Here is a 24,780-nt window from a genome sequence, read left to right on the forward strand (position 1 = left end):
TGAGTGCATTCATTCATTTCACTCAAAATTACAAAAAAAAAAAATGAATTATGTTTATGTACTAAATCCTTAAGTAAGGTACAGGTCAATTTTGACTTAAGTGTCTTCTGACACAGCAGTTTAATAATATTTTCCTGTCTCTTCGAATCAGAAAACCCTACCTATTAGCGCCCGGAATCTCTATTTTTCAGAAGAGAGCAGTACAGCTCTTACTGCCCCACACCATCCCTGTGTGTCTCCCCCCCCCCCCCCGCACCCCCCCCCCCCCCCCCCGCACCGCCAGGAATCCTATTCTCTTCACTTCTACCCACTCCCCTCCCATCAGAACCACTTTATCATCCACCTCACGGTCAAGGATAAGGATGGGGGCAGGGATGAGAATCGGTGACCATAACAAGGTAGACTAGTTCTCAAAATCGTGCTACCCCATCCTCTTACATGTAGCTAGCGTTCAAGGGCAGGGTTACAGTAGTGGAAAAAAAACAACCGGAAGAAAATAAAAGTACAGCGTTTTAGCTTTGCTCCATCCAAACCAAGGGATGTTTACTGAATGCCTGCCCCACGCCCGGCAGGAGGCGGAGGGCTCCTCAGTCAGGTTGCACAGCATTTCAGCCTTTCCCAAAGCGCCCTTGTCCATAACCTAGGGCATCTGTTGCACACTTCCTACAAGTGGAGCCACTCAACAGCTGGCCCTGGGTGGAGCAAAGAAAGCAGCATGCACCTTACTCAAATCAGCTCAGCCGGCCAAAGGGCAGGTTTCAAGCAAAAAGAAAAACAAAAATGAAACCTCGCACTAGAGCCTGGTGAGCCGCAGGGGGGCAGAGCTGCCGAGACTGGACCGCCGCCGGGTACCCACTGAGCACCCAAACCCAATTAAGGCTCCACCAGCCCAGTGAGGCTGGGAACTGTGGATCAAAGAATCGCGTCGCCTGGGAATGGCAAACCGGCTCTTCGGGAAGCCGTGATGTGGGGGCAGCACCACCGTGGGTGCTGGAGGCCGGGGACAGTGGGTTGGGGGAATCTATTCATGGGGATGGGGAAGCTGATCGGGAACAGGAAGATGGCAAAGATTGCGCGCTATTGGGGAGGAGGGGCGCGCGCGCAGGACGGGGGTGGGGGGGGGGGCGAGGCGGGGAGCCGGGCGAGCGCGCTGGGAGGCAAGGGCTGAACAGTCGCGTTGCGGTGTAAAGGCAGCTTTGGGGCTCCCGCCAGCCAGCGCACAAATTCGTAGGTTTTGGATCCTGGAAAGCGTTCGCTAGTGCACTTGAAGGCAGAGCTGGCGGAAGGGTCCACTGGGGATCAGGGGCGACAAGGAGACTACTGGGAGTGGGGAAGAGATGGGACGAGATGTCTCTTCCTAGATACACACACACACACACACACACACACACACACACACACACACACACACACACACACACACACATCGGACCCCAGGCTGTTCGCAGCTGCCCCCACGCACGCTGGGCACACAGCCTCCTGCTGCGGCGGCCACACTCACCTTCCGCCCGGGAGCGGATCTCCGACACGGTTCTCCGCATGGTGGGCATCGCGGCAGCCCCTGCAGGTGGGTCCCGGGCGGGGACCCTGCACCTGTCACGGCGCCTCGCGGGCGGGAGAGCTGGCTGCGCCGCGCCGAGGGCTCAGCTGCCGCGGGGGCCGCGCCTCCCACCCAGGGCAGCGTCGCCACCAGGAGCCGCCTGGGCACTCGAGCCGCGGGAGAAGGAGGAGGAGGAGGAGGAGGAAGGCGACGAGGGAGCTGCCACCGCAGAGCCGCCTAGGTCTCCCGCAGCGGCGGAGGGGCGGGCTCGAGGGGCGGAGCCGGGGCCGGCGCCGGGGGCGGGGCCTGGGGTGCGCGCGCTCACTCGCTGCCACCCTGGAGTGGGACCGGGACGGGCGCACCGGGGCCTCCGGGTCCCGCCCAGTTCGGGCCGTACCATCCGCGGGGAGGGGACGTCGATCTAGTATTCTCGGTCTCTGGGCCCACCGCGGCCTTCCTCGAGGCCAGGACTAATGTCCCAAGGCCTCATAAAAGAGAGAAAGAGCTACTCTAGTTTCTGGAAGCTCTGGTATCCCCTCCAGCCACCTTCTGGCTCGGCAACGCGATGGAACCGCCCGTCCTTAGCGCCCCGGGGGTTGGGTTCGATGTAGGCTAGCTGAGGCTGGGGATCTGTGATAGTCAGGGTGACGTCTCTGCTGGTGTGGGGGGATCCTGCGTTCGCCGTCTGGGTGGGAATCCTAGCCTAGATTAAAACTCTCAGGCTGACTCCTGGCCTGAGCTGCACTTGAACCCTCGCTAGTAGCAGGCTGTGAGACCTGAAGCCGTGAAAGCCCGCTCCTTTTCTTGTCTAGGAGGCTTATAACCTCGCAACCAGCGTGGCTGTGAGCCAGTACTTCCCCACCGGTTCATCCTCTACAACCTGTTAAGGCTCTGAAATTGCAACCAAACCAACTGTTGCCCACGTGGTTAACCAAGCAATTCAGTTGTTTGTGGTTTCTGCTCCAGAAAGTTCGAGGCAGTAGCTTATCCTCAAACCTTAGGGGGGGCGTTAGTATAAAATCCATAAAGATGTTAATTCCTAGTCCTTAAATCCTAGAGAACAGCACGACCTCAGTACTTTTTATCTTATGTAGTAAAATCCACTCTAACAAGTCAAAACAAATGCAATATTTTTAATCTGTTCCTGCGATCAGATGAGGGCGGCTTTGTGTCTAGCAAGCTCCTGAGCTGGGAAGGAAGGAATAACCAGGTACAAGCAACTGTCTTAGCCCCTCTTCCTGTATTGTTCTTCTGGACACCCAGTAGAAGGGGTTTCAAACCAAGGCCTTTCATTTGTGTTCCATTCAGATCTGGGAGAGAGAAACAGAGAGAGGTTTAACTTGAGAGAGGTGATTGCAACTCGAGCATAAGGAAAAAGATCAATAAAATCTGCTAACAGCATCTTCTCTCCATCTGTGGTATTTCCTCTGCTTCCCGCAGGTCCCACTCGCTAATCAGAGCTCTACCTCACAATAATACCCAGGCGGTCAATACATATTTATGAGGAACTCACTCCCCTGGTCTCATATTCAGAGGCTGGGACCAGAACAAAGAAAATATATTTCCAGTGTTCTTGGAATCTCTCAGGTTAGAGCAGACTCAAACGTAAATGACGTCCGTGCCAGTGATGGCCGTAATTTAAAACTATAGTCTGTTGAAAGAAAGAAAAAACGAATACATCCTTATCAAGACTGTCATCACTGGCCATTTTCACTCCTCTTAGGCTCCACGATGGCCTGGGGGAAAAGCAGTCTTCCTCTTGATGGAAATAAATGAGTCTGCAACAAAATAAGCAACTAAGAACAAGGGGGAAAACCAGCTTGAAAAGTAAGCAAACCCATGGGGGGGGGGGCGCGGAGGGCAGTAGTTTCTGACTAACACTTTGCATGAGGTTTTTATAAACCCATGCTTAGCAAAATGACCTGTTTGATTTATGAGCAATCTCTTTTGTAATTCCTACGAGCCCTTCAGTGAGGTTCGCTTCTGCGTATTATTAACTGATAATAACTTTATAAAGGGAGTTCCAGCCTTACCTGTTTTCTATAGAGCCGTCTGATAGGAGTGCATTAGCCAAGTTGACAGCCTAGGCCATTCACAGAGGAAATGAAAACAGTTCCTCATACAGACTAGACTGGAAGATGCAGCCTGGGGCCCCCCTCTGGCTCTTTCCCACATGTTCCCATCACAGAATCCATATTGGTAGGAGTATCCTAACTCCCTCATTTCTGAAAAATCTGCTCCTTCATGATTGCTAGAAAGCCATCCATTTTTAGGGTTCAGAACTGACGTGGAGGTTGAGAATTGCAGGAGTCTGCCCCTGTGTGGTTTCAGAGCTCAGGGAACTTCTCACCTTCCATTGTGTGAGACATGCATCCTGCCAGCCCCTGGCAGGGAACTCTGCTTCTAGCAACATGACCTTGTTACAGAATCTGCAGTTGAAGCCAGACGTCAGCAAGTCATTTAAAAACTTTCAGGTCCCGTGGCCACCTTGTCTGCTGATAGAAGGAAGCGGGTTATTTAAGGATAGCTGCCCTATGGATCATTTTTTTTATCATTATGCACAAAATATACATTAAATACTGTTAGGGTCTGGGCCAGAGTGCTAGGCTACGAAGGCACTCGGGGAAAGATAGCTGGTGATGGCTGACACCCCATTCCAGCCAGATAAAAAAGGAACAAGTACATACAGACTTTGAGAGAAGGGAAGATTCCATATTAAGGGATGACCAACATTTTTTAGCAAGAGCTTGAGTAAGGCTTAAGTCTATAGAAATGAATGAGAAACCTGCTGCCAGGTAAGATGCTAACTCTATAATAAATACTCAAAAAAGGTTATCTAGAGAATGAGATGGTTAAAGTGATCGTACAGAGTATTTGGGTAACAAACAAATTTGTCTAGAACAAGGCTTCTCATTGAGAATCTGTCATAACAGAATAGAGAGTCCTAAATATCAACCAAAGGACACCTTTATTTCCTTCCCTATCAGGCTTCTAAATTAGTAGACTGGGGACCTCAACTGTGCCTACTCCTAGTCATCTTTATGTTATTATCCCCTGGATTTCCCTTCCCTTTACCAACTAACTCGTGCTCTAAGGTAATAAATGTTTATCACTTTCCCAGTGACTGCCACCGAGGACCTCAGGGAAAACTCTTTCCTTAACTTTTCTTTAGATTAGGATGGTTTGTGTTATTGAGTAACTACAGATAACCAAAATGATGCAAACATACCTTCGCCGTTCTACTGCTCTATCAGGACGTGGACCCTGTAGAACTTGATTGGCACATGGAATCAGCTTTAAACTTCGGACAAATAAGGAGTGTCCCCCAAAGTTTATGGGTTGGAAATATTATACCCAGTGTAATCGTATTTGGGAATTAAAGCTTAGTAAGAGGAAATTAGGAATAAGGGTTGTACCCTCCTAAGTGGATCGATAACATGGCGTTACTATGGGAGTGGGAAAAGTGAGTTAGGCCCCTTGTACACTCATATGCCCTTCCACCTTCTGCAATGAAGTAACAGAGTGGAGAGCTTTCATCAGATGTCATTGCCTTGATGCTAGATTTCCCAACCACTAAAGATGGAAGAAACAAATCCCTGTTCAGTCTAGGGAGTTCTGCTACAGCAGTGGATAATGAACTTTCAGAACAGTAAACATCATAAAAGAAGAAGAAAAAATAAAATAAAAAAAAAAGAACCAGGGGAATGTCACTACTGGGGCTAAGAACTGTCCATGCCTAAACAATGAGAGATAAAGAACAGTCTAAATAGCAGATGATGTAATGAAACCAAACCATTGCCTCATACCGTATGCCCAGACTCCTTCAAACTGGATACAAGCCGAAGTGCAAAAGTTGCTTCAACTGTAAAACTTTTAGAAGAAAAATGGGAATATACTGACTAGTTTTCTGTCAACTTGATACAAACTAAAGTCATCTGAGAAGAGGGAACCTCAGTTGAGAAAATGCCTTCATAAGGTCAGGCTTTAGGCAGGCCTGTAAGTCATTTTCTTAATTAGTGATTGATGGGGGAGACCAGTCCATTGTGGGTGGTGCCATCCCTGGGTTGGTGATCGTGGGTTCTTTAAGAACGCAGGCTGAGCAAGACATGGGGAGCAAGCCAGTAAGCAGCACCTCTCCATGGCCTCTGCATTAGCTCCTGCCTCCAGGCTCCTGCTCTGCTTGAGTTCTTATCCTGACTTCCTTTAATGATGAACAGTGATATGGAAGTGTAAGCCAAATAAACTCTTCCCTTCCCAACTTACTTTTTGGTCATGGTATTTTATTGCAGCCATAGAAACTCTGGCTAAGACAGGGAGTTACTCCTTGTGAGCTTATTTCAGTAAATTATTTGGTGTAACACTAAAAGCATGCACAACAAAAGAAAACGTGATTCATCAGATGGCATCACAGCTAAAACCTTCTTGTGCTTCAGAAACCACTTAAAGAGAGCAGAAAAAAAATAACCTAGAGCTTGGTTTTGGTAAATCATATGCCTGATAAGTGATATATGTCTCAAATATATAAAGAACCCTTACAACTGAATTAAAAATAACCTAATTTTAAAATGGGCAAATAGTCATTTTTGCTAAAGTAAGTATCCAAATGGCAATAGGCTCCTGAAAAAATGCTCAACATCATTAGTCCACTGGGGAAATGCTAATGAAGATCAGAAACCTTTGCACCCACTTTAGCGGGTGTAATAAACAAGACAAATAATAACAAGGTGAGACACTCAAATGTTGCTGGCTGGAATTTAAACGGCACAGCTGTTTGGAAAGCAGTCGAGCAAATTCCGAAATGGTTAAATGTGATGTCACGTGATCTAGTGATGACACGGCACGTACCCCAGGAAAATAAAAACAGGTCTATGCACAATCTGCACCTGCATCTTCAGATTGATGGGACTCATCGTATCCAAAGGAAGTAACAGTCCAAATTATCCACCAGCCAGTTGACGGATGAGTACAATGTGGTCTGTCCTAGGTTGGAATATATGATGTATGGACACACACTACAACACACATGACTTTAAGAACATCCTACTGAGTGAGTGACAGGTCTGGAGGTTCATAAATCACACAATTCCATTTTCAGATGTCCAGACTACAGAGACACAAAAATTGTGCACTACAAATAAGAATGTCAAAATTAAGTGACCAAATTTTAAATACAAACTAATTAGAGCCAAAAACTCTAAATCACCTGTCACTGAATAATTCAGCCACTTATAATTCTCATTGATAAAAATCAATACTTCTCTCTCAAACTCACGACTCATGTCTTATGCTTGTATCACCATTCTCTTTGCAAGCATCAGTGGGATTTTATTTTATTATTTATTTATTTATTTAGGTTTTTCGAGACAGGGTTTCTCTGTGTAGCTTTGCGCCTTTCCTGGAACTCACGCTGTAGCCCAGGCTGGCCTGGAACTCACAGAGATCCACCTGGCTCTGCCTCCCGAGTACTGGGATTAAAGGCATGTGCTACCACTGCCCGGCTATCAGTGGGATTTTAATTCAACTTAATATCTTTGAACATTATCTTCTTCAAAAGGATTTTTTAAAAAGAACAGTATTTTATTTTATTTCTCTAGCTGAAATGAGAATAGCTTTAAAACAGGTTTGTTTCATACAGAAAGAATAGAGGCCGCCAGTGTGTTCCAAGTAGGAGTCAAGTCTCACATCTTTGGGGGAAAATATTTATTGAACATTTAGTGTTTTATTCAAAAGGAAATATGCATTCAAAAAACCCATCTACTCTATCATCCATGCATTCTCAAAGTCCCTTCTTACCTCATGGCATGGTTTTTATATGTCACTAGAGATGGTTTGACTTTGTGGATTCCATATATGACATGCCTAAGATATTCACCATGCTGACTGATCTGGGCTTTGGAAATTGAATAGCCAACTGAAACTGACAGGATACATATTTTTACAGAATTTTTTATCACACCAGGATGATAGATAAATAGCAAATAATTGCATAAATAAAGATAAAATCGCTATGTGTCATACTTTGTAGCAAAGGTAGTCAGTTTCTGATATAATTGTGTCTAGAATGTCTGAGCTTTTTCACTTCTCTCTGGAGACCCTCAAAGTTGCTTATGTGAGCTTGATGATCAGTCTTCATAGTTCGCTTGATTGGACTGAGAGGCTCCTAAGAGATTATGATAGCATACTTCCAGGTGTATCTGTTAGGCATTTCTGGAGATTATTGTCACGTGGGACAATTGATGGGGAAAGACCTGTCCTCATTGTAGATGGCACTGTCCAATAGGCTAAGACAGCACAGAGGCAGAATGAGGAAACCAGCCAACCTGGTTCTTTGTGAGCAGGCACATTACTGCCACTGGAATAGTCCATGGCACCAGAGTCCAGCTTCTTCATTCTTCCAACACAGACTCGGGCCAGAAGCTCTAGGAAGATTGGGACCTTCAGGTTCAGGCTGGTATTGTATCATTGGTCCTGGTCCTGAAGCTTCCTGCAACCTAGACTAAGAAACTAGAGAGTTTTCCAGTGCAGGTGTCCACTGTGGGGATGTCTAGCTTCTGATTGTGTAAGCCAGTCTAACACATACACACACACACACACACACACACACACACACACACACACACACACACACAACTTCTGCTTCTCTAGGGAACTGCCTAAGACAATGGGCTTTTGTACATGCAAGTGGACAACATACATTTGGTTTCTATTGCATGTTGTGGCTTTTATTTTGATATGCAAAAAGGGCAACCAGCCATGAAGAGAAATACAATCATAATTCATTTCCTTGATGTTGGCCAGAAAAAAAAAAAAGATATTGGAAGTGAAAAGGAACTGTCACGAAAACCTTTTCCTCTTTCCATGTCACACTGAGTACTGTTTCTTGGGAGACAAGCAGCAGTGATAAGGTTAAAAAGCATGAAGGGACAGAGGAACCTCAGGATTGTCATCAAAGACTAATTAAGCAGCACAGAAAATAAGATAGCCACGATTATCAAATTCGATTTTGTGATTCCACGCCTTTCAGTTCAGGAAGAATGACAGGTCTTAAGGCAGTGCACTGATTAAATGAAATAAACCATAGCTTTCAAATCTGAAAATCTTTGTCCATTTTGCTTGGGCCTCTCTGCTGATACATCCCTTTGCTCAAAGGTTGATAATTTATTGCCGTGTTTAATGGATTTATTGGGAAATCATAATGTTATTTTCCTCTAACCTTGAAAATTCCCGAGAAGAACACATTCTGGAAAGAGGGATCATTTATCAATGTAGATTGTTGTCATCTCTGAACTCCAGGGAAATTCACCAAATTGAGACGAGTTGATGCTTGACCCAGAATGAAATGTATTTGCTCGGGAGAAAAGAAGCTAGAGGGGGAGCGGCAACAGCTTAAAGAGACGGCATGAAGGGGTGACAAGAAGTCTGTGGAAGCTAGAGGTGCTGCTGGTGGTTGAAGCAAGAGGAGCCAGCGTCACATGTGAGAGCAGAGCCCATTCCTCTCTGCAGACCCGCTCCGGTGTGCCCACTGCCGAGGGCAGCTCTTCCCCATCTGTGTTCAGTGTGGCTTCTGTTTAGTTTATACTCTGGGAGACTGACCTTGTTCAGTAACATTGGAACATTCTCCTTCTCTTTCTGAATCCACAGATCCCCGCTACAGCCTACGCCTTGGCTGCAAAGGCACATATCTTCTGATAGAAAGAGCTGGCTGGCAAAAAACAAAAACAAAACAAAACAAAACAAAACCCAAGCAAACAAAAGAACAACAACAACAACAAAAACAAAAAACAACGCCCCCCCCCTCCCCCGCAGTTTTCCAGGCTTTAGTTTAATTTTACGTCTAATCAGACCCCCTTCTGGCTGCTTCTGGTTTCTTACTGATCTGAAAGTGACTGTGCCACAGGTTAAAGGTGGCCTGTAGGTTGGAAAACACTGGAGATATGGCTCACTGACAGAGAGCTTGCTGAGCATGCGCATAAGACACTGAGTTTGAGTTAGGTACTGAGGAAGGGAAGGGGACGAAGGGAGGGGAGGGGAGGCGGGAAGGAGAAGGAAGGAAGGAGGAAGGAGGAAGGAGGAAGGAAGGAAGGAAGGAAGGAAGGAAGGAAGGAAGGAAGGAAGGAAGGAAGGAAGGAAGGAAGGAAGGAAGGAAGGAAGGAAAGAAAATTGTTCCAGTGCTGAAGATTGGACCCAGGGCCTCCTGCATGCTGTACATACTAGGTGAGTGCAGTACCTCGCACTCACACCTCACACCCCCATTTTTCAGACCAGTACACAGAAACCAAACTATGGAGGACCAGCCCCACACACCAGCAGAAGGGATAAGATTGAATACACAGGGTGTGAGGGACTCACTTCGGGCTCTGCAATGTAGAACACAATTTTACTTCAAGCAATTATTTGCCGGGTGGCTCACACGTAGGATTCCAGTCCTTGGAGGCTGAGGTAGGAGTATTGCCCTAGGATTGAGACCAACCTGGGCTTCAGTATGGGACCCTCTCTCAAAAAAAACCAACTTAATTCATTTCCTGAGTTCATTAACTGATTGTGGTGGTAACAGGATATAGGACATGGGCCACACACAAGTAAAGAGTTCAGAACAGAGGTGATAGGAGTGCTTACCCATCAGAAGAAATGGTAATAAAAAACTAAGCTTGAATGAACAGTGAGGTTCCTTTTATTATAATTTTTATCGGACTGCGGAGCATGAGGGCAAACAAAGGTCTGTCTGTAGAAAAAACAGACAATCTCCCCCTTATGGTTATAGATACAAGGCCGAGTATGGATAGAGTTACGTTTGAACTGTTTGATGTCAGATTAGCTCCCACTGAATCAGAAATTCTGACAATGAAGGAAGTTTGCCTTTCTTACATCCTTTGAACAATAATATGTTTGAGCATATGCTTAATTATTCAAAAGTTTCATTTATCTTTTAATGCTATTTGTATTTTAGTATCCTTTAAAAAAGTATGGTTAATCTGGGAACCAGAGGCTGGATAGACCAGAAACCTAGAATAATAATTAAAAAAAACCAATAAAATGATTCCTAATGGCATTCTGCTATACTCATAGATATGTGCCTAACCCAATTGTCATCAGAGAGGCTTCATCCGGCAGCTGATGGGAGCAGATACCGAGGCCCACAGCCAAACATTAGGAGGAGAGAGAACCCAAATTGGAGATCTCCATTAGGGTCCTCCCCTTGGAGCATGTGGAACCCCACAGAAGAAGGGGAGAAATGATTGTAGGGCCAGAGGGGTCAGGGACACCAGGAGAACATGGGCCACAGAATCAACTAAGCAGGGCCTCACAGAGACTGAAGGGGCCATCACGGAGCCTGCATGGCTGTACTAGGTCCTCTGCATCTATGCTATGGTGGTGTAGCTTGGGGTTTTTGTGGGACTCCTAACAGTGGGAGGGGGTCTGCTCTTGGGTCCCTTTTCCTCCTGTTGGTGGCCTCGCCCAGCCCTAATATGAGGGCTTGTGGATATTCTTACTGTATCTTGTGCCTCTTTGTGTTGTATCCCTGGGAGGCCTGCTCTTTTCTGAAGGGAAGTGGAGGAGGAGTGGATCTGGGGCATGGGGACTGAAATGAATGGAGGGAGGGGAAACTGCTGTAGGTATGTATTATATGAGAGAATAATAATTAATAATAATAATAATGATAATATTAATAATAATAATAATAAAGAGTGGTGCTGTCATCAGCTTTCTGTTGTGATGACTAAATGCTAGAGACAATAAATTGAAAAGAGAGAAGGTTTATTTGGGCTCACCATTTTGAAAATTTCAGTCCATGATCAAGTGTTTCTCTTATTTTTGAGTGTGTATTGTATTTGTGAAACACACAGGACAGGGAGAGTGGACAAAGTTCTTCTCTCTGTGGTATCATGAAAATGAAAACAGTGCTAGTACAGGAGGGTTTGGTCCTGGAGCCCTGACCAGGGGTGGAGGACAGGAGGGGTTTGGTCCTGGAGCACTGACCAGGGGTGGAGGACAGGAGGGGTTGGTCCTGGAGCCCTAACCAGGGGTGGAGGACAGGAGGGGTTGGTCCTGGAGCCCTGACCAGGGGTGGAGTGTAGTGGGTAGCCATTCCAGCTTTGATCTGGAAGTTCCAACCCCCATTGAGACTTCGGCAACTGTCACGCCTACAAGGCGCAAGAGCTGGATCGGCAGCGCTCTCTCTGTTGTGGGACCTTAATAATTTCACCAATATCTGGCGCCCAACGTGGGGCACGAACCCACGACCCTGAGATTAAGAGTCTCATGCTCTACCGACTGAGCTAGCCGGGCTCTTATTAAGGCCATTCCACGTAGTTAAAAGGAGATTTATTTAATGGCGTAACTTACAAATTAAGGAATAGGTAGGTCGCGGAGTCTGGGGAAGGTGTATCACAGTCCAGCTGTGTTCTCTGGAGCTCTGTTCGGTTCACCTCCACTATCCAGGGTCCCGTGACAGTTGCCGAAGTCTCAATGGGGGTTGGAACTTCCAGATCAAAGCTGGAATGGCTACCCACTACAGTGGAGGACAGGAGGGGTTGGTCCTGGAGCCCTGACTGGGGGGGGGGGGAGGACAGGAGGGGTTTGGTCCTGGAGCCCTGACTAGGGGGGGAGGACAGGAGGGGTTGGTCCTGGAGCCCTGACCAGGGGTGGAGGACAGGAGGGGTTGGTCCTGGAGCCCTGACCAGGGGTGGAGGACAGGAAGGGTTTGGTCCTGGATCCCTGACCAAGGGTGGAGGACAGGAAGGGTTTGGTCCTGGAGCCCTGACCAGGGGTGGAGGACAGGAAGGGTTTGGTCCTGGATCCCTGACCAAGGGTGGAGAAGGAATGGGAAGAGGACAGACACACAGATGCTGGTACAAAAAAAAACTGGGTTCAGGTGGGCTGTGTGTACTTTGGTGATGGAGCCCTACCAACCACCAGAAGAATCTGAACACATCCCCCCTGCACCCCCACCCTGTGTTCATTATGTACAGCACCAGGGGAGTTCCGTATTTTTTAAAATTTCAAAATTAAAAAAATTTTGAATTTATTTAATTCATTATATTTACATATATAAAATAGTTTTTCCTTAAGTTTTGAAATTTAACTAAATCATAGACCTAAAAGTTTTAAGAATTTCAAGGAGGTACCTTATTAATGCTTGGTTTTGTTTATAAATTTACAGTCATTTAAGTATTTTAAATTACTCTGGTAGAGTTGACAAATTCTTGCTTTTTTTTAGATCAGTCCTAGGAAAAGTGCTTTCTAAGTACTTCAGTAACTATTAGTATATAATAAATTCAAGTAATAAAAGTAAAACTTAGACTTCAACACTTCTACTAAGTTGGACTTCAACAGAAAATGTTGAACATGTGTTGGTTGTTTTTGCTCTTTTGGGGGGCCTGCCACCCAGCTCCCAAATAAATCACACACAGGGAAGCTTATTCTTAATTATAAATGCCCGGCCTTAGCTTGTAGCCAGCTTTTTTAAACTTGTCCCATCTACCTTTTCCCTCTGGGCTTTTATCTTTTTCTATTTCTGTATATCTGTCTTTCTTTCTTACTCCGTTGTTGGTTGTGTAGCTGGATCCTTGCGTCCTCTTCCTTCTCTTGCTCCTTTTTTCTCCCAGATTTCTTCTATTTATCCTCTCTGCCTGCCAGCCCCACCTATCCTTTCTCCTGCCTTGTTATTGACCATTCAGCTCTTTATTAGACCATCAGGTGTTTTAGACAGGCACAGTAACACAGCTTCTCAGAGTTAAACAAATGCAACATAAACAGAAGTAACATACCTTAAAATAATATTCTACAACAAACATACACTAATTAGTCTCATCAATTTAATTTTGAATGAAACAGATGATAGATTTCAGTAATAGATAAAATTCTCTTAAATATAGTGATTAAGATATCTAAAAAAATATTAGCAGTTTGTATTTTATTTGCTTAACTGGAAGTAAACTGCTCATCAAGTTTAAGGTTGCCAATTCTCTTGGGAACAGCATCATCTCCCCAATTAAAAGATACTGCTTTGATAATTTCATTTATGGGTACTGTATTTATATAATTTCCACTCCTCTATCTTCCCATTCCAGTTCCTCTGATGCTCTCCCACACGATGTCCAACTGCCTCTCAAATTCAAGACCTTTTCTTTAATTATTGTTTCCTCTCTCTCGTGTGTGTCTTGTGTGTGTTTGTTGTGTGTGTGTGTTTGTGTGTGTGTGTGTGTGTGTGTTTGGTGTGTGTGTGTGTGTGATGCGCACATGCATATACTTGGTCCATTTAGTGTTGCTCAATGTACAGGGATTGGGTAATTTAGCAGGGTTATTTCATTCCAGAAGAAAACTGATTCTCCCTCTGTCAGCAGCCACTGATTGCCTGGAGTTCTCTCTTCATCTTGTGAAAATATCCCACTCACTCTGGCGTGTCAGCTGCTGTGGTGATAATGCAGATCTTGTTTCGGCAATTGCATTGTTGAGATTTCCTGGCTATAACTTCTCTGTCGTGTCTAGAATGCACTACCTTGCAGCAGGTGTCTTGGTCCTCTGGTTCCTACAACCTGTCTATCCCTCTTTTGTGGTGGTCCCTGAGCCTCAGGTGTAATGATGGTGTTGTAGGCATACTAATTGATATTGAGTAACCCGTGGCCACTTATTCTCTGCATTTTGACCAGTTGTGAGCTCATCCCAATTTTAGGGTTTGCATTCTAAGCATTTTTGAAGGTGAGACTCAGGTATATATTTGAAGGGTCACACTAAGGATGAATATTAATGGGGGGACCTCTGAACTTGAGAACTACAGAAATCTTTAAAAATGTTTTATGTATTTCCCTATCAATGGACCCCAGATTCAGGTTAGACATTTTCTAATGCAATTAGGAATAATTCCTTGTGTAATAATTCTTTATTACACAAAATTCCACATCTAATCCATCCCACTGGCTTCCATTAGCCTACTACTGTGGCATTATTTTAGTTGTTTCCATATTTTTCCTGTCAGAAGTAATATGTTTATAGTCGGTCTTCCATATTTTTGTTTTGTATGTACACACTCAAGCAATCACAGAAAACATTCTAAACAATCATCTGTACTGAACATATGCCGACGTTGTTCCCTAAACAGTTTAACAACTGTTTACAGAGCATTGAATTGTAATACCTACTATAAGTCACCTAGAGATGATTTAAAGTGTACAAGTGTGTGTGTGTGTGTGTGTGTGTGTGTGTGTGTGTGTGTGTGTGTGTGTAATGCAAACACTACACTTGAGCTCCTGCAGGTTTTTGTATTTGTTGGGGATAGGTTGGGTCTTGAACCCTTCTCTCACAGATGCTAAAAGACAACTGCAGTTATTTTAATGCCATTTGATTGACTCTTGTTTATCCCATCTCATGATGCTTTTCCTAACTGGTCTCTTGTAGAGTCAAGAGTCACAGAAGCTGGACTAGGAATCGGCACCATACAGACATTAAAATCAGGAACTTGTGCCTCAGCAGGTCACTCATCCCATCTAGCCCTTCTCCCTATTTTTATCACTTGTCCAGATCATGTTCTCCAGGGCATGCATTACTTTTGACTGCCATGTCTCATTTGTCCCCGATCTGAAGCGGTTCCTCAGATGTCCTTTGGAATTCACTGCAATGACATTTTTGAAGAAGACAGGCTACATCTCACGCAGAATATCGCATCCATGTTTGGGGCTGTCTGCTGTCTCTTTGTGGCTCTGACAGGGATAGTGCAGAAGGAATGATGCATCCTCCCAGGAGACACAGGCTGTGGGTAACCTGCTGATAGTAGGTCAGCTTGGATTACTTGGGTTAAGAGAACCACTGCCAAATTTCTTCACTACAAGGAATGTGGACCATTCCTTTGTAAGTGGCAGCGGCTGGTGGGGAAAGCTGGCTTAGGTCAGTCTTACCTAATATTTCAGTCATTGTTCTGTTGCTGTGAAGAGACACCATGACCACGGCAACTCTTATGAAAGAAACATTTCATGGGGGCTGGCTTACAGTTCATTGTTGTCATGGGTGGGGGAAGCATGGTGGCACGTGGGCAGACACGGTGCTGGAGAGGTAGCTGTGAGTTCTACATCTGGATCTGCAGGCAGCAGGTAGAGTGAGACACTGGGCCTGGCTTGAGCATTTGAAACCTCAAAGTCCACCCCCAGGGACACACCTCTTCCAACAAGGGCATCCCTACTCCACCAAGGACACGCCTTCGAAGAGTGCTGCTCCCTAATGACCACGCATTCAAATATATGCGCCCACGAGGGCCATTCCTCTTCAAACCACCATACCTAGCAATTCTATCCTGCATTTTTGGGAAAGAGCCTGCTGTTGCTTCTCCCCCCTCTTACTGCCTCTGCTGCTCCCACCCTCCATCTGTCCCTCCCTCTTTTTGTTTTCCAAATTCCCTCTTTCCTTGTAAGCCTAGCTGTTATTCTCAGCTCTGCTATTGGTATCTATCTCCACATTTATGTTGCCCCGGTTTCTAAATTTTCTTTTCAAGTTCTTTTAAAATGTGTTTTTATTGAAAATTCATATACTGTATTCTTACCACGATTTCCTATCTCCCATATCCTCCCAGATCCTTCCCACATCCCTACCCATCCAACTCCATGCCTTCTTTCTCTCTCTTTTCAGAAAACAAATAGGCAAATAAAATCAAACCCAATGAACCAGAATAGAAAAAAGTATGAGAAACACACACACACACACACACACACACACACACACACACACACACTCCCCATACAAACACCAAGTCAGAAATCATAATATACAGGCAAATGACCAGTAAGATTTAATAAAAAAAAAAGCCCAAATAAAACAATATGAGAAAAAAATCTACAAAAACAACATTGAGTTTGTTTTATATTGATTATCCACTGCTGGACATGGAGTCTGGCCTTAAGTGTGGTTTATATACCCAGCGAGACTCCACTGAAGAAACCTAACTTTTACTTTGCAAGTCATTGTTAATTGAAGATAGCTCCTTATTTAGGGTTCGGAGCTTGTGTCCACTTCCCCCTCAGTGCTGGGAGTCCCTCTGGCTTGAACCTGTACAGGCCCTGTGCATGCATCCCTCTGGGTTCCTATGTGTGTCAGTCAGTTCTTCTGTGTCTGGAAGACATTGTTTCCTTGGTGTCTTCCATCCTCTGGCTCTTACAATCGTTCTGCCTCCTCTTCCGGCATAGCTCCCTGTACCCTGAGGGGAGGGGTTTGATGAAGACATCCCATTAAGGACTGAGTGTTCCAAAGTCTCTCACTCTTCACACATTGTCCAGTTGTGGGTCTCTGTATCAGTTTCTGTCTAATGCAAGAGGTAGCTTCTCTGATGATGGCAGAGTGAGGCTCTGTACAGCAGTGCGTCTTTAGGAGTTGTTTTATTGTTATATTCCTTTAGTATTACAAGAGTATTTGGTTTTTCTCTAGACCCATATCCTATCTAGTCTCTGGTTCTTAGCCACCTGTGCACTGTCAGTCATGGGTTTCCTTATTGGTGGTTGTTTTGCTTTTTGGGGGGGCCACCACCCAGCTCCCAAATAAATCATCCATAAAGACTTATTCTTAAATATAAATGACTGACCTTAGCTTGGCTTGTTTCTTGACAGTTTTCCTTAAATTATCACATCTATCTTTGGCCTCAGGGCTTTTATCTTTCTCTATTCCTAAATACCTTTTCTTTCCTTACTCCATGTCTGGCTGTGTAGCTGGTTGGCTGGCCCCTGAAGTCCTTCTTCCTCTCTCATTCCTTGATCTTTCTTCTTTCTTCCTCTATTTATTCTCTCTGCCTGCCAGCCCCACCTATCCTTTCTCCTGCCTTGCTATTGGCTCTTCAGCTCTTTATCACACCATCAGGTATTTTAGACAGGCAAAGTAACACAGAGTCAAACAAATGCAACATAAAAGAATGCAACACATCTTTGCATCATTAAACAAATGTTCCACAGCATAAGCTGTGAGGTAACATATCTTAAAGCATAAGATGTAACACATCTTAAAATAATATTCTGCAACATTTCCTCTCATGGAGTAGGACTTAATCCAGTGAGGTAGTTAGTGGTTGGTTTCTTCCACAACGTTCATGCCACTATTACACCAGCATATCCTGCAGCAGGTCACTGTTGTAGACTGCAGGGTTGGTAGCTGGGTTGATCTTTCTCCTCTGGTAGTGTGCAGAGTACCTTTCAGTATCATGCATACTAGTCAGTAGGAGCGAAGGCTCTAATTAGGCATCAGTTCGATTTTTCCATGTTCAATGAGAGATGTAATTGTTGTCATGAGCAATAGAGCCTTGCCACAAGTTTGTGAAGAGCAACCAACAGCTTTGGCAATAGCCTGAGTTGTTTGGGATTTTCCGTGGGGCCTCTTTGGCCATCTGTTGTCCTAGTTTTTGTAACCTTGTATGAAAGGGTTGGGGAGGAGACCCAATTCCTATTACTTCCTATCTCTTCAATTCCCCAAACACAACTGTTAAAACTATAAATAGAGGGGATGCAACTCACTGAGAGTTCAGGAGGTTACTGAAAGGGGAATTGCATAGGATGGAAAAAAGTAGGTGAAGTTTCTCTTACATTTATAGCATTTATGAAAACTTTCTGAAGACATGAATGTGTCTGCTGTAGGCTTTATATGTTCCTTCTTGACTGCACTATGGAAAGCTCATTGACATATAAGGTCAAAACCATTAAATTTAGCAAAATTAATATTATTTTCTTAATATGGTTACATATCTAACTCCAGAAACTTTTGTAGTCCAGATGAATGTAAAACAGAGAAAAAAAATTGTTTTTGAGACAGGGTATCTATCACTTTGTAGTCCCAGGCTGCCCTTGAACTAATGGCACTCATCTTGCCTCTGCATTCCAAGTGCTGGGATTACAGGCAAGAGCTACCTTGCCTGGCTAGAAAAAACTCTTAATAGTGGCATATGTAGGTGAGAGGAAATGTTTCACTGTGACCTACAAGACATTGCTTCTAATTTTTCTCTGTAGAGTAGATGATAGAAAAAAAATCTACAGAGTTAAATACTAGTACTTCCTTTTGAATGTCCATTTCCATAACGTGTTAGATGATATGGTCAGGAAATGGGTGTGAGAAATACGAGACAATTTTCAGTGGTAGCTAAGGAGAGGTACATTTACAGAGATCCCTATTCTGCCAAATTTCTCTTACAATCAATATTTCATCCCAACAATAAGAGGAAAGGACAAGCTTGCATTCTCTCCACTTTGTCTCGGATTGTTTTCTGGCATTAGCAAATAGAGAGGGTAAATATGTATATACCATTAAACCATATATATAGCCGTTATCCCAGTACACCATACTGGCAAGTGGGAGTTGGGATATGAATGAATCATTGCACTGGTCACCTTGAAGAAACCTGGAGCAGTTGGCAGGTGTTCAAAAGCTGAGATTGAGTGAGTTAAGGGTAAAATCGATCCATCTTGCAGCTTTCTGCCTCCTTTTGTTGCAACCTTGAAGCCTGAACTCTCTTATTTTGACATTGAGGAGTTTCGAAAGTCCTGACAGAACGCCCAATAAAATTCATCAGGCAAGGTCAAGGAGCTCTCCTCCTCCCATGCAGACACAGACAGTTTGCTCAGGCACACAGAGTGCTGCTAAAAGCCAGGCAGGCTGCTCACTTCTTGAGCTCAGTTCTTTCATGTCCTCACAGTCCATTCAACTGTCTGAGCATCTGGCTCCGGCAGCAGAGATACTGTGGTCGCCCGAGGGTGAGATTTTGTTCTGTTCTCCTAGAATGGCCTTGCGCGGAGAAAATTACAAGTTGCAGAACTGAATCAGTTTTCCCATTGTGGGTTTTGTCAGACTGGGATTGGCTGAGGTGACACAAAACTCAAAGAAAGAGGGGACCGACCTCACAAAAGGAGATTGCCTCCATTACAGCAACGAGGGGCAGCAGTCTCTCTGGGAGAACGAAGACTATGCCCGGAGCCACAACGGGTGTGAGAGTTTTATAAGGCAGAAATGGGATTTTAGGGGGTGGGGGTGGAAATTTCCATCTTTAAATCTGTTTTCTGTGGTTTCAGGATAGTAAATGCTAGCAGATGTTCTTATCCATATGTTGGCTTCTTTGTCAGGAATGTCTCAACTCAACGGTCGTTCTTTGTTGTAAGTCGTTAAGCCTTCATTCCAAACCTTATGTGTTCCTAGATGCCACATCCCTGTGTCCATTCCTGTTGGCTCCCTCCAATGTCACCAATACAACCCAACCATCCATCACCTGGGCTCCACAAGACTAGGTAGCACCCTTCTGGCACTAGCCTCCTTTCTGACCTTTCTACTTTCAAGCTTTCTGATTCTTCTTCTGGTTCTCAACATACCTGGGGGGAGGGGTAACTGCCCTAAGCTGTGCGAATACTCCATGGCCCCTCTGTGTCTAACCCCGCTGTCATCTCTGGCTCCTAAAAAGTCCTCACTGATCTTCCCTTGACACCAATAACTTTTGTCTAGCTCATGGAACATCGAACTCATCCCTCTTCTTGCCGCTCTGGACATTATCGCAGGAGTTTAGAACTGAAAGAGCTGAACAGAGGGCTACTTTGTGCCAATCAATCCCTCTGCCTCATCAGCTTTCAGAAAACCTTAAAGAAATTTCATAGCACCTTGCCATCCTTCAGGATCAACTTGATTCTTTGTCTCCCATGGTACTCCAAAGCTGAAGAGGACTAGATCCCCCAGCCCCTGCTAGTAGGGGAGTTCGTGGTCTCCTCCAGAAGCAATGCTACTTCTATATCAATAAATCCAAACTAGTTTGAGATGAGGCTTAGAGAGTCAGGAAGGAGGCTAAAAAAAATGTGACAAGCCTCAGAAAATCCCTGGAGCGTCACTGGTGTGAATTCCAAGCTGAAAGACTGAAGAAGCTGGAGTCTGATGCTCATAGGGGATGGCGGCAGCAGCAGACACCACGGCTTAAGTAGAACGGAGCTCACACGTGCTAGGTTGGCTTTCTCTTCTGTTTATTATTCTGCTGGGTCCCTGGCTCGCCGAGGGTGCTGCCCGCAATCAAGAAACGTCTTTGCCTCTCAGTTGATCTTTCTTTCACAGGTCAATCTTCTCCTGCAATGTGCTCACTGATTCACCCAGATAACTGTTTTTTGCTAATTGAGACAGCTCTCTCTCTCTCTCTCTGGTCAAGTGGATAATTGACATTAACCCTAACAAATCGATCCCAATGTAAGTGTATTTTTTTTTCTAGACAGCTGAAAGCTCTGCCTTAAGCCTCAAATTTTGTTTTTGACTGTGAGAAGGGATAGAACATAGTTCTTAGGGACAGAGATACAGGTCTGCCTTTATTTATTATTTATTTATTTTGGTTTTTCGAGACAGGGTTTCTCTGTGTAGCTTTGTGCCTTTCCTGGAACTCACTTGGTAGCCTAGGCTGGCCTCGAACTCACAGAGATCCGCCTGGCTCTGCCTCCCGAGTGCTGGGATTAAAGGCGCGCGCCGCCGCCGCCGCCGCCGCCGCCGCCGCCGCCGCCACCACCACCACCTGGCACAGGTCTGCCTTTAAATACCATCACTTTGCAGCTTTTGTAACTGGGTGCATAACTTAACCTCTCTTATTGCAGTTTTCTCACTTGTGAAGTAGAGATGATAGGCTTATCCTACAGGATTATTGTGAGGACTAAGTAAATGACTTTGCTCATATATACCAGCATATATATAATATATATATATATATAATTATATATATATGTGTGTATGTATAATTTAGAACAATTTAAACCCCGGTGTATAGAAGAGGTATTATTATTGCTATTATTAATTCAACCACTTAATACAAATATTACTAATAATGATGCAAGCCTTTGAAGAACATTTTGAACATTGAATCTTCAGTTATTCAACTCAGTGTTACGGTTTGGATGATGTAAAATGTCTCTCACAAGCTCATATGATGGAATACTTGATGTCCAGTTGATGGGGTATGTGGTGATACTGTATTCCCGAATATATTGTGAACACTAATAAACTTATCTGAGGTCAGAGAACAGAACAGCCACTAGATATAGAGGCCAGAAAATGGTGGCACACACACCTTTAATCCTAGCATTCCAGAGGCAGAGATCCGTCTGGATCTCTGTGAATTCAAAGCCACACTGGAAACAGCCAGGCATGGTGACTCACGCCTTTAATCCCAGGGAGTGGTGGTAGAAAGCAGAAAGGTATATAAGGAATGAGGACCAGGGACTAGAGCTGGTTAAGCTTTCAGGCTTTTGAGCAGCAGTTCAGCTGAGATCCAATTGGATGAGAACACAGAGGCTGCCAGTCTGAGGAAACAGGATCAGCTGAGAAGCTGGCGAGGTGAGGTTAGCTGTGGCTTGTTCTATCTCTCTGATCTTTCAGCATTCACCCCAATACCTGGCTCCGGTTTTGTTTTTATTAATAAGACCTTTAGAGATTCATGCTAAAGGGGTGCTATTTGGGGGCAGTTATAGAACCTTTAAGCGGTGCGGGTCCAGCTGAAGACGTGGCTCTCTGGAGGAAAGGCTTTTAGGTTTACAGCCTGTTATAACCTGTTCCACCTGTGCTTTCTGGTCTGTGGCGATGAGGGCAAGCAGCCTCCAACGGCTGCTGTTGCTGCGTTGAATCTTAGCTTGCTGCCCTGCCATCCCTGCCACATTGGTTGGACTGTACCCTCAAACTGTTCACCAAGATAAGTCCCTTCTTATCAGATGTGTCATCACAGTGACAAGAAGAGCAAGTGACACAGAGACTTGAGGCCAAGAAGTGAGGTTGCTGCTGCTCCTGTGAAAATTCTGACAATGTTGTTAGTAGCCTTTGTGAGCCTGTTTACAGGAGGAATGTGGAGGAGTTGGGGGCTACAGGCTGGAGAAGCCCTGGGATGCTAGAAGTAGTACTTATACTTGGGACATTTTGGTGGGAGTTCATCAGACCAGAAGGCAATACAAATGCTGACAATAAAGGCGGTGCATATGAGGTTTCAGAAGGAAATAAGTACTCTGTCAGGAATCCAGCCAATTTAGTTTGTGTTGTATCCTGATAAAAATCTTTTTTTGTTTGTTTGGTTTTTTTTTTTTTTTTTGGTTTTTCGAGACGGGGTTTCTCTGCGCAGCTTTGTGCCTTTCCTGGATCTCGCTCTGTAGACCAGGCTGGCCTCGAACTCACAGAGATCCGGATGCCTCTGCCTCCCGAGTAAAATCTACTATCTAGAAAACTTGAGGGGGTTTGAATCCAAAAGTTAGGCACGAAGTTGTTTAGCCGAGGAAATTTCAAAGCAGCATAACATGTAGGCTGTGGCATAGTTATTGCTCCCTGCTCTTTGATTTGGAGAGAGAGAGAGAGAGAGAGAGAGAGAGAGAGAGAGAGAGAGAGAGAGAGAGAGAGAGAGAGAGAGAGAGAGAGAGAGAAACAGAGAGGGGGGAAGGGAGGGAGACAGAGGACAATGTGACAAATAGCAGTTTGGCAAGGAGATGAATGTACATGTGGGTAAAATTGTAAACAGAGAGAACTAATTTGGTTCAAAATATAATTATGAAAGAAATTGGAATCATTAAGAAGACACAAGCACTTGGGGTTAGGAAAATAGGGCAAGTTTCTCGAGGACAAGACCCCACCCATCAAAAGATTCAGAAGGTAACAATTCAGACCCATTTGGAAAAAAAAAAAAAAAGAGTTTCTGAACAGAGAGGACATCCTGATGTAGCAGGACCACCTAGGGCAGTTTTTTTCCCCCCCCCCTAAATTCAGCCAGGCATGAGTGCAGAGGATTGATTGTTCAGCTGTGGCTCAAGCGGGGCAGATTACATAAGGAACAGGCAGAACTTGGTATCATTGTCTGTGTACTCTTGGTTTGGATGTGAAAGTGTGGAAGTCTGGACCAAGGTTTCAGAGAGCCATGCATGGCCATGCAAAAAATGTAACAATGACCAAATCCCTGCCCAGACCTCATGAGGTGTGAGCTGTGAGGTTTCGCTAGAGACCCCAGGATATTGGCGATTTCGGAAACACGAAATGTTTGCCAGGGAACTCTGTGAGTACCAAGGGGAGTCAGTCCGATATGGAGACCATGATTACTGCAGACAGCACAGGTGGAGGCGGAGCCACTCAGATCTCTTGGGGTCCGGAGCTCTGGACTCATGAGCTCCAAGTTCTAGACATGGAACCATGGAACGTTGGGTTTGGTGTTTGCTCTGATGGGTTTTGGCTTCCTTTGGTCTACTTGCTATACCCTTTAGAATGGGAATATTTCATCTTTGTGCCGTTATATTGAAGGCATGAAATAGATTTTTGATTTTACAAGTGCTTATAATTAAGAGAGTGCCTTGAATATCAGAAGAGATTTTGGACTTCAGACTTGTGAATAAGAACAAAGATTTCTGGCCCGTGGCTTGGGGGTTTGGGTTCTGCAGTTCTGAGGCAAAGGCTGAGGGTTTACATTGTAAGTTCTCGGTATTGCTGATGTTCCTGGTCCAAGCATCACACTGTGAGAATCTATGTTATTAACCCAAGCGGTTCCAGGCTGTTTAAAATACTATATTCTTTGTCTTTTTATTGTTTGTCTGCCACTCGAAGCCAGTAACATGCACTTTGCTGTAAACATTATAATATACACAGGTCGGTTTAAAAAACACATGAAGTTGTGAGATTATGGATTTTATGGGAGCAAATTAGAAGATACTTTCAGGTGTTGCTTAGTGCTTGGGTGCTTTTAGTCTACTAATGCTATAAGGAGCTTGGACTATTTCCTTTAACATTGCATCTTTTTATTTGAGTGCAGGAAAAATATTAACTAGGCTGAATGAGTTTGAAATCCCCATCCTATGCCATCTTTCTTTCCTTTGTAAGGTTGAGGGCTCTATCCACATAAAAAACTATTCTACAGCACAGCAGAGAAGAGCCTGGCAGACCACACTGACTTGTATTTTAGCCTCCTCAATTCATCAGGGTAATACTCACGACCTGTTGGTCGGTAATGCATCTTCTTATTTATGTCAGTTTCAAGTCTAGTGATTTTATCAGTAGAGTGCTAAATTCATGTACGAGGCATGAAAATTCACAGGACTGAGTCTAGCAAGCTGTGGTTACAGAGTAGATTTTCGTTTACAGTGCTGCCCCTCCTTAGTCAACAGTATCCAGGACAGGTAAATCATACTTCTGGCCTCACCAGATTGGAGAGATTGCTTATTCTACCAAATTTTAGATAGCTGTGTTGGGCGGGTACACTTCTATAGAAAACATGAAGTGGGCTGACCTTAACTCACTCAGGTCTTCATTCT

The 24,780-nt window shown here is 44.6% G+C and overlaps 1 protein-coding gene and 1 non-coding gene across 2 annotated transcripts in view; both read right to left on the reverse strand.

The window, feature by feature from the left end:
* Atp8a1 (ATPase phospholipid transporting 8A1) overlaps window positions 1-1,791 on the reverse strand; it is a 231,457-nt gene extending 229,666 nt beyond the window's left edge. Inside the window, exon 1 of the mRNA XM_052735065.1 lies at window positions 1,502-1,791. Coding sequence (XP_052591025.1) covers window positions 1,502-1,550 — 49 coding nt within the window. The 5' untranslated portion in view covers window positions 1,551-1,791. The remainder of the gene's footprint in view (window positions 1-1,501) is intronic.
* Window positions 1,792-11,754: 9,963 nt separating this feature from the next.
* On the reverse strand, window positions 11,755-11,827 carry Trnak-cuu (transfer RNA lysine (anticodon CUU)). Its single transcript has one exon. It is a non-coding gene; the product is annotated as a tRNA-Lys (tRNA).
* Window positions 11,828-24,780: the final 12,953 nt, after the last annotated feature.

This window comes from Peromyscus californicus, unplaced genomic scaffold (assembly GCF_007827085.1).
Source record: "Peromyscus californicus insignis strain IS unplaced genomic scaffold, ASM782708v3 Scaffold_13__1_contigs__length_99412109, whole genome shotgun sequence".
Lineage (NCBI taxonomy): Eukaryota > Metazoa > Chordata > Mammalia > Rodentia > Cricetidae > Peromyscus > Peromyscus californicus.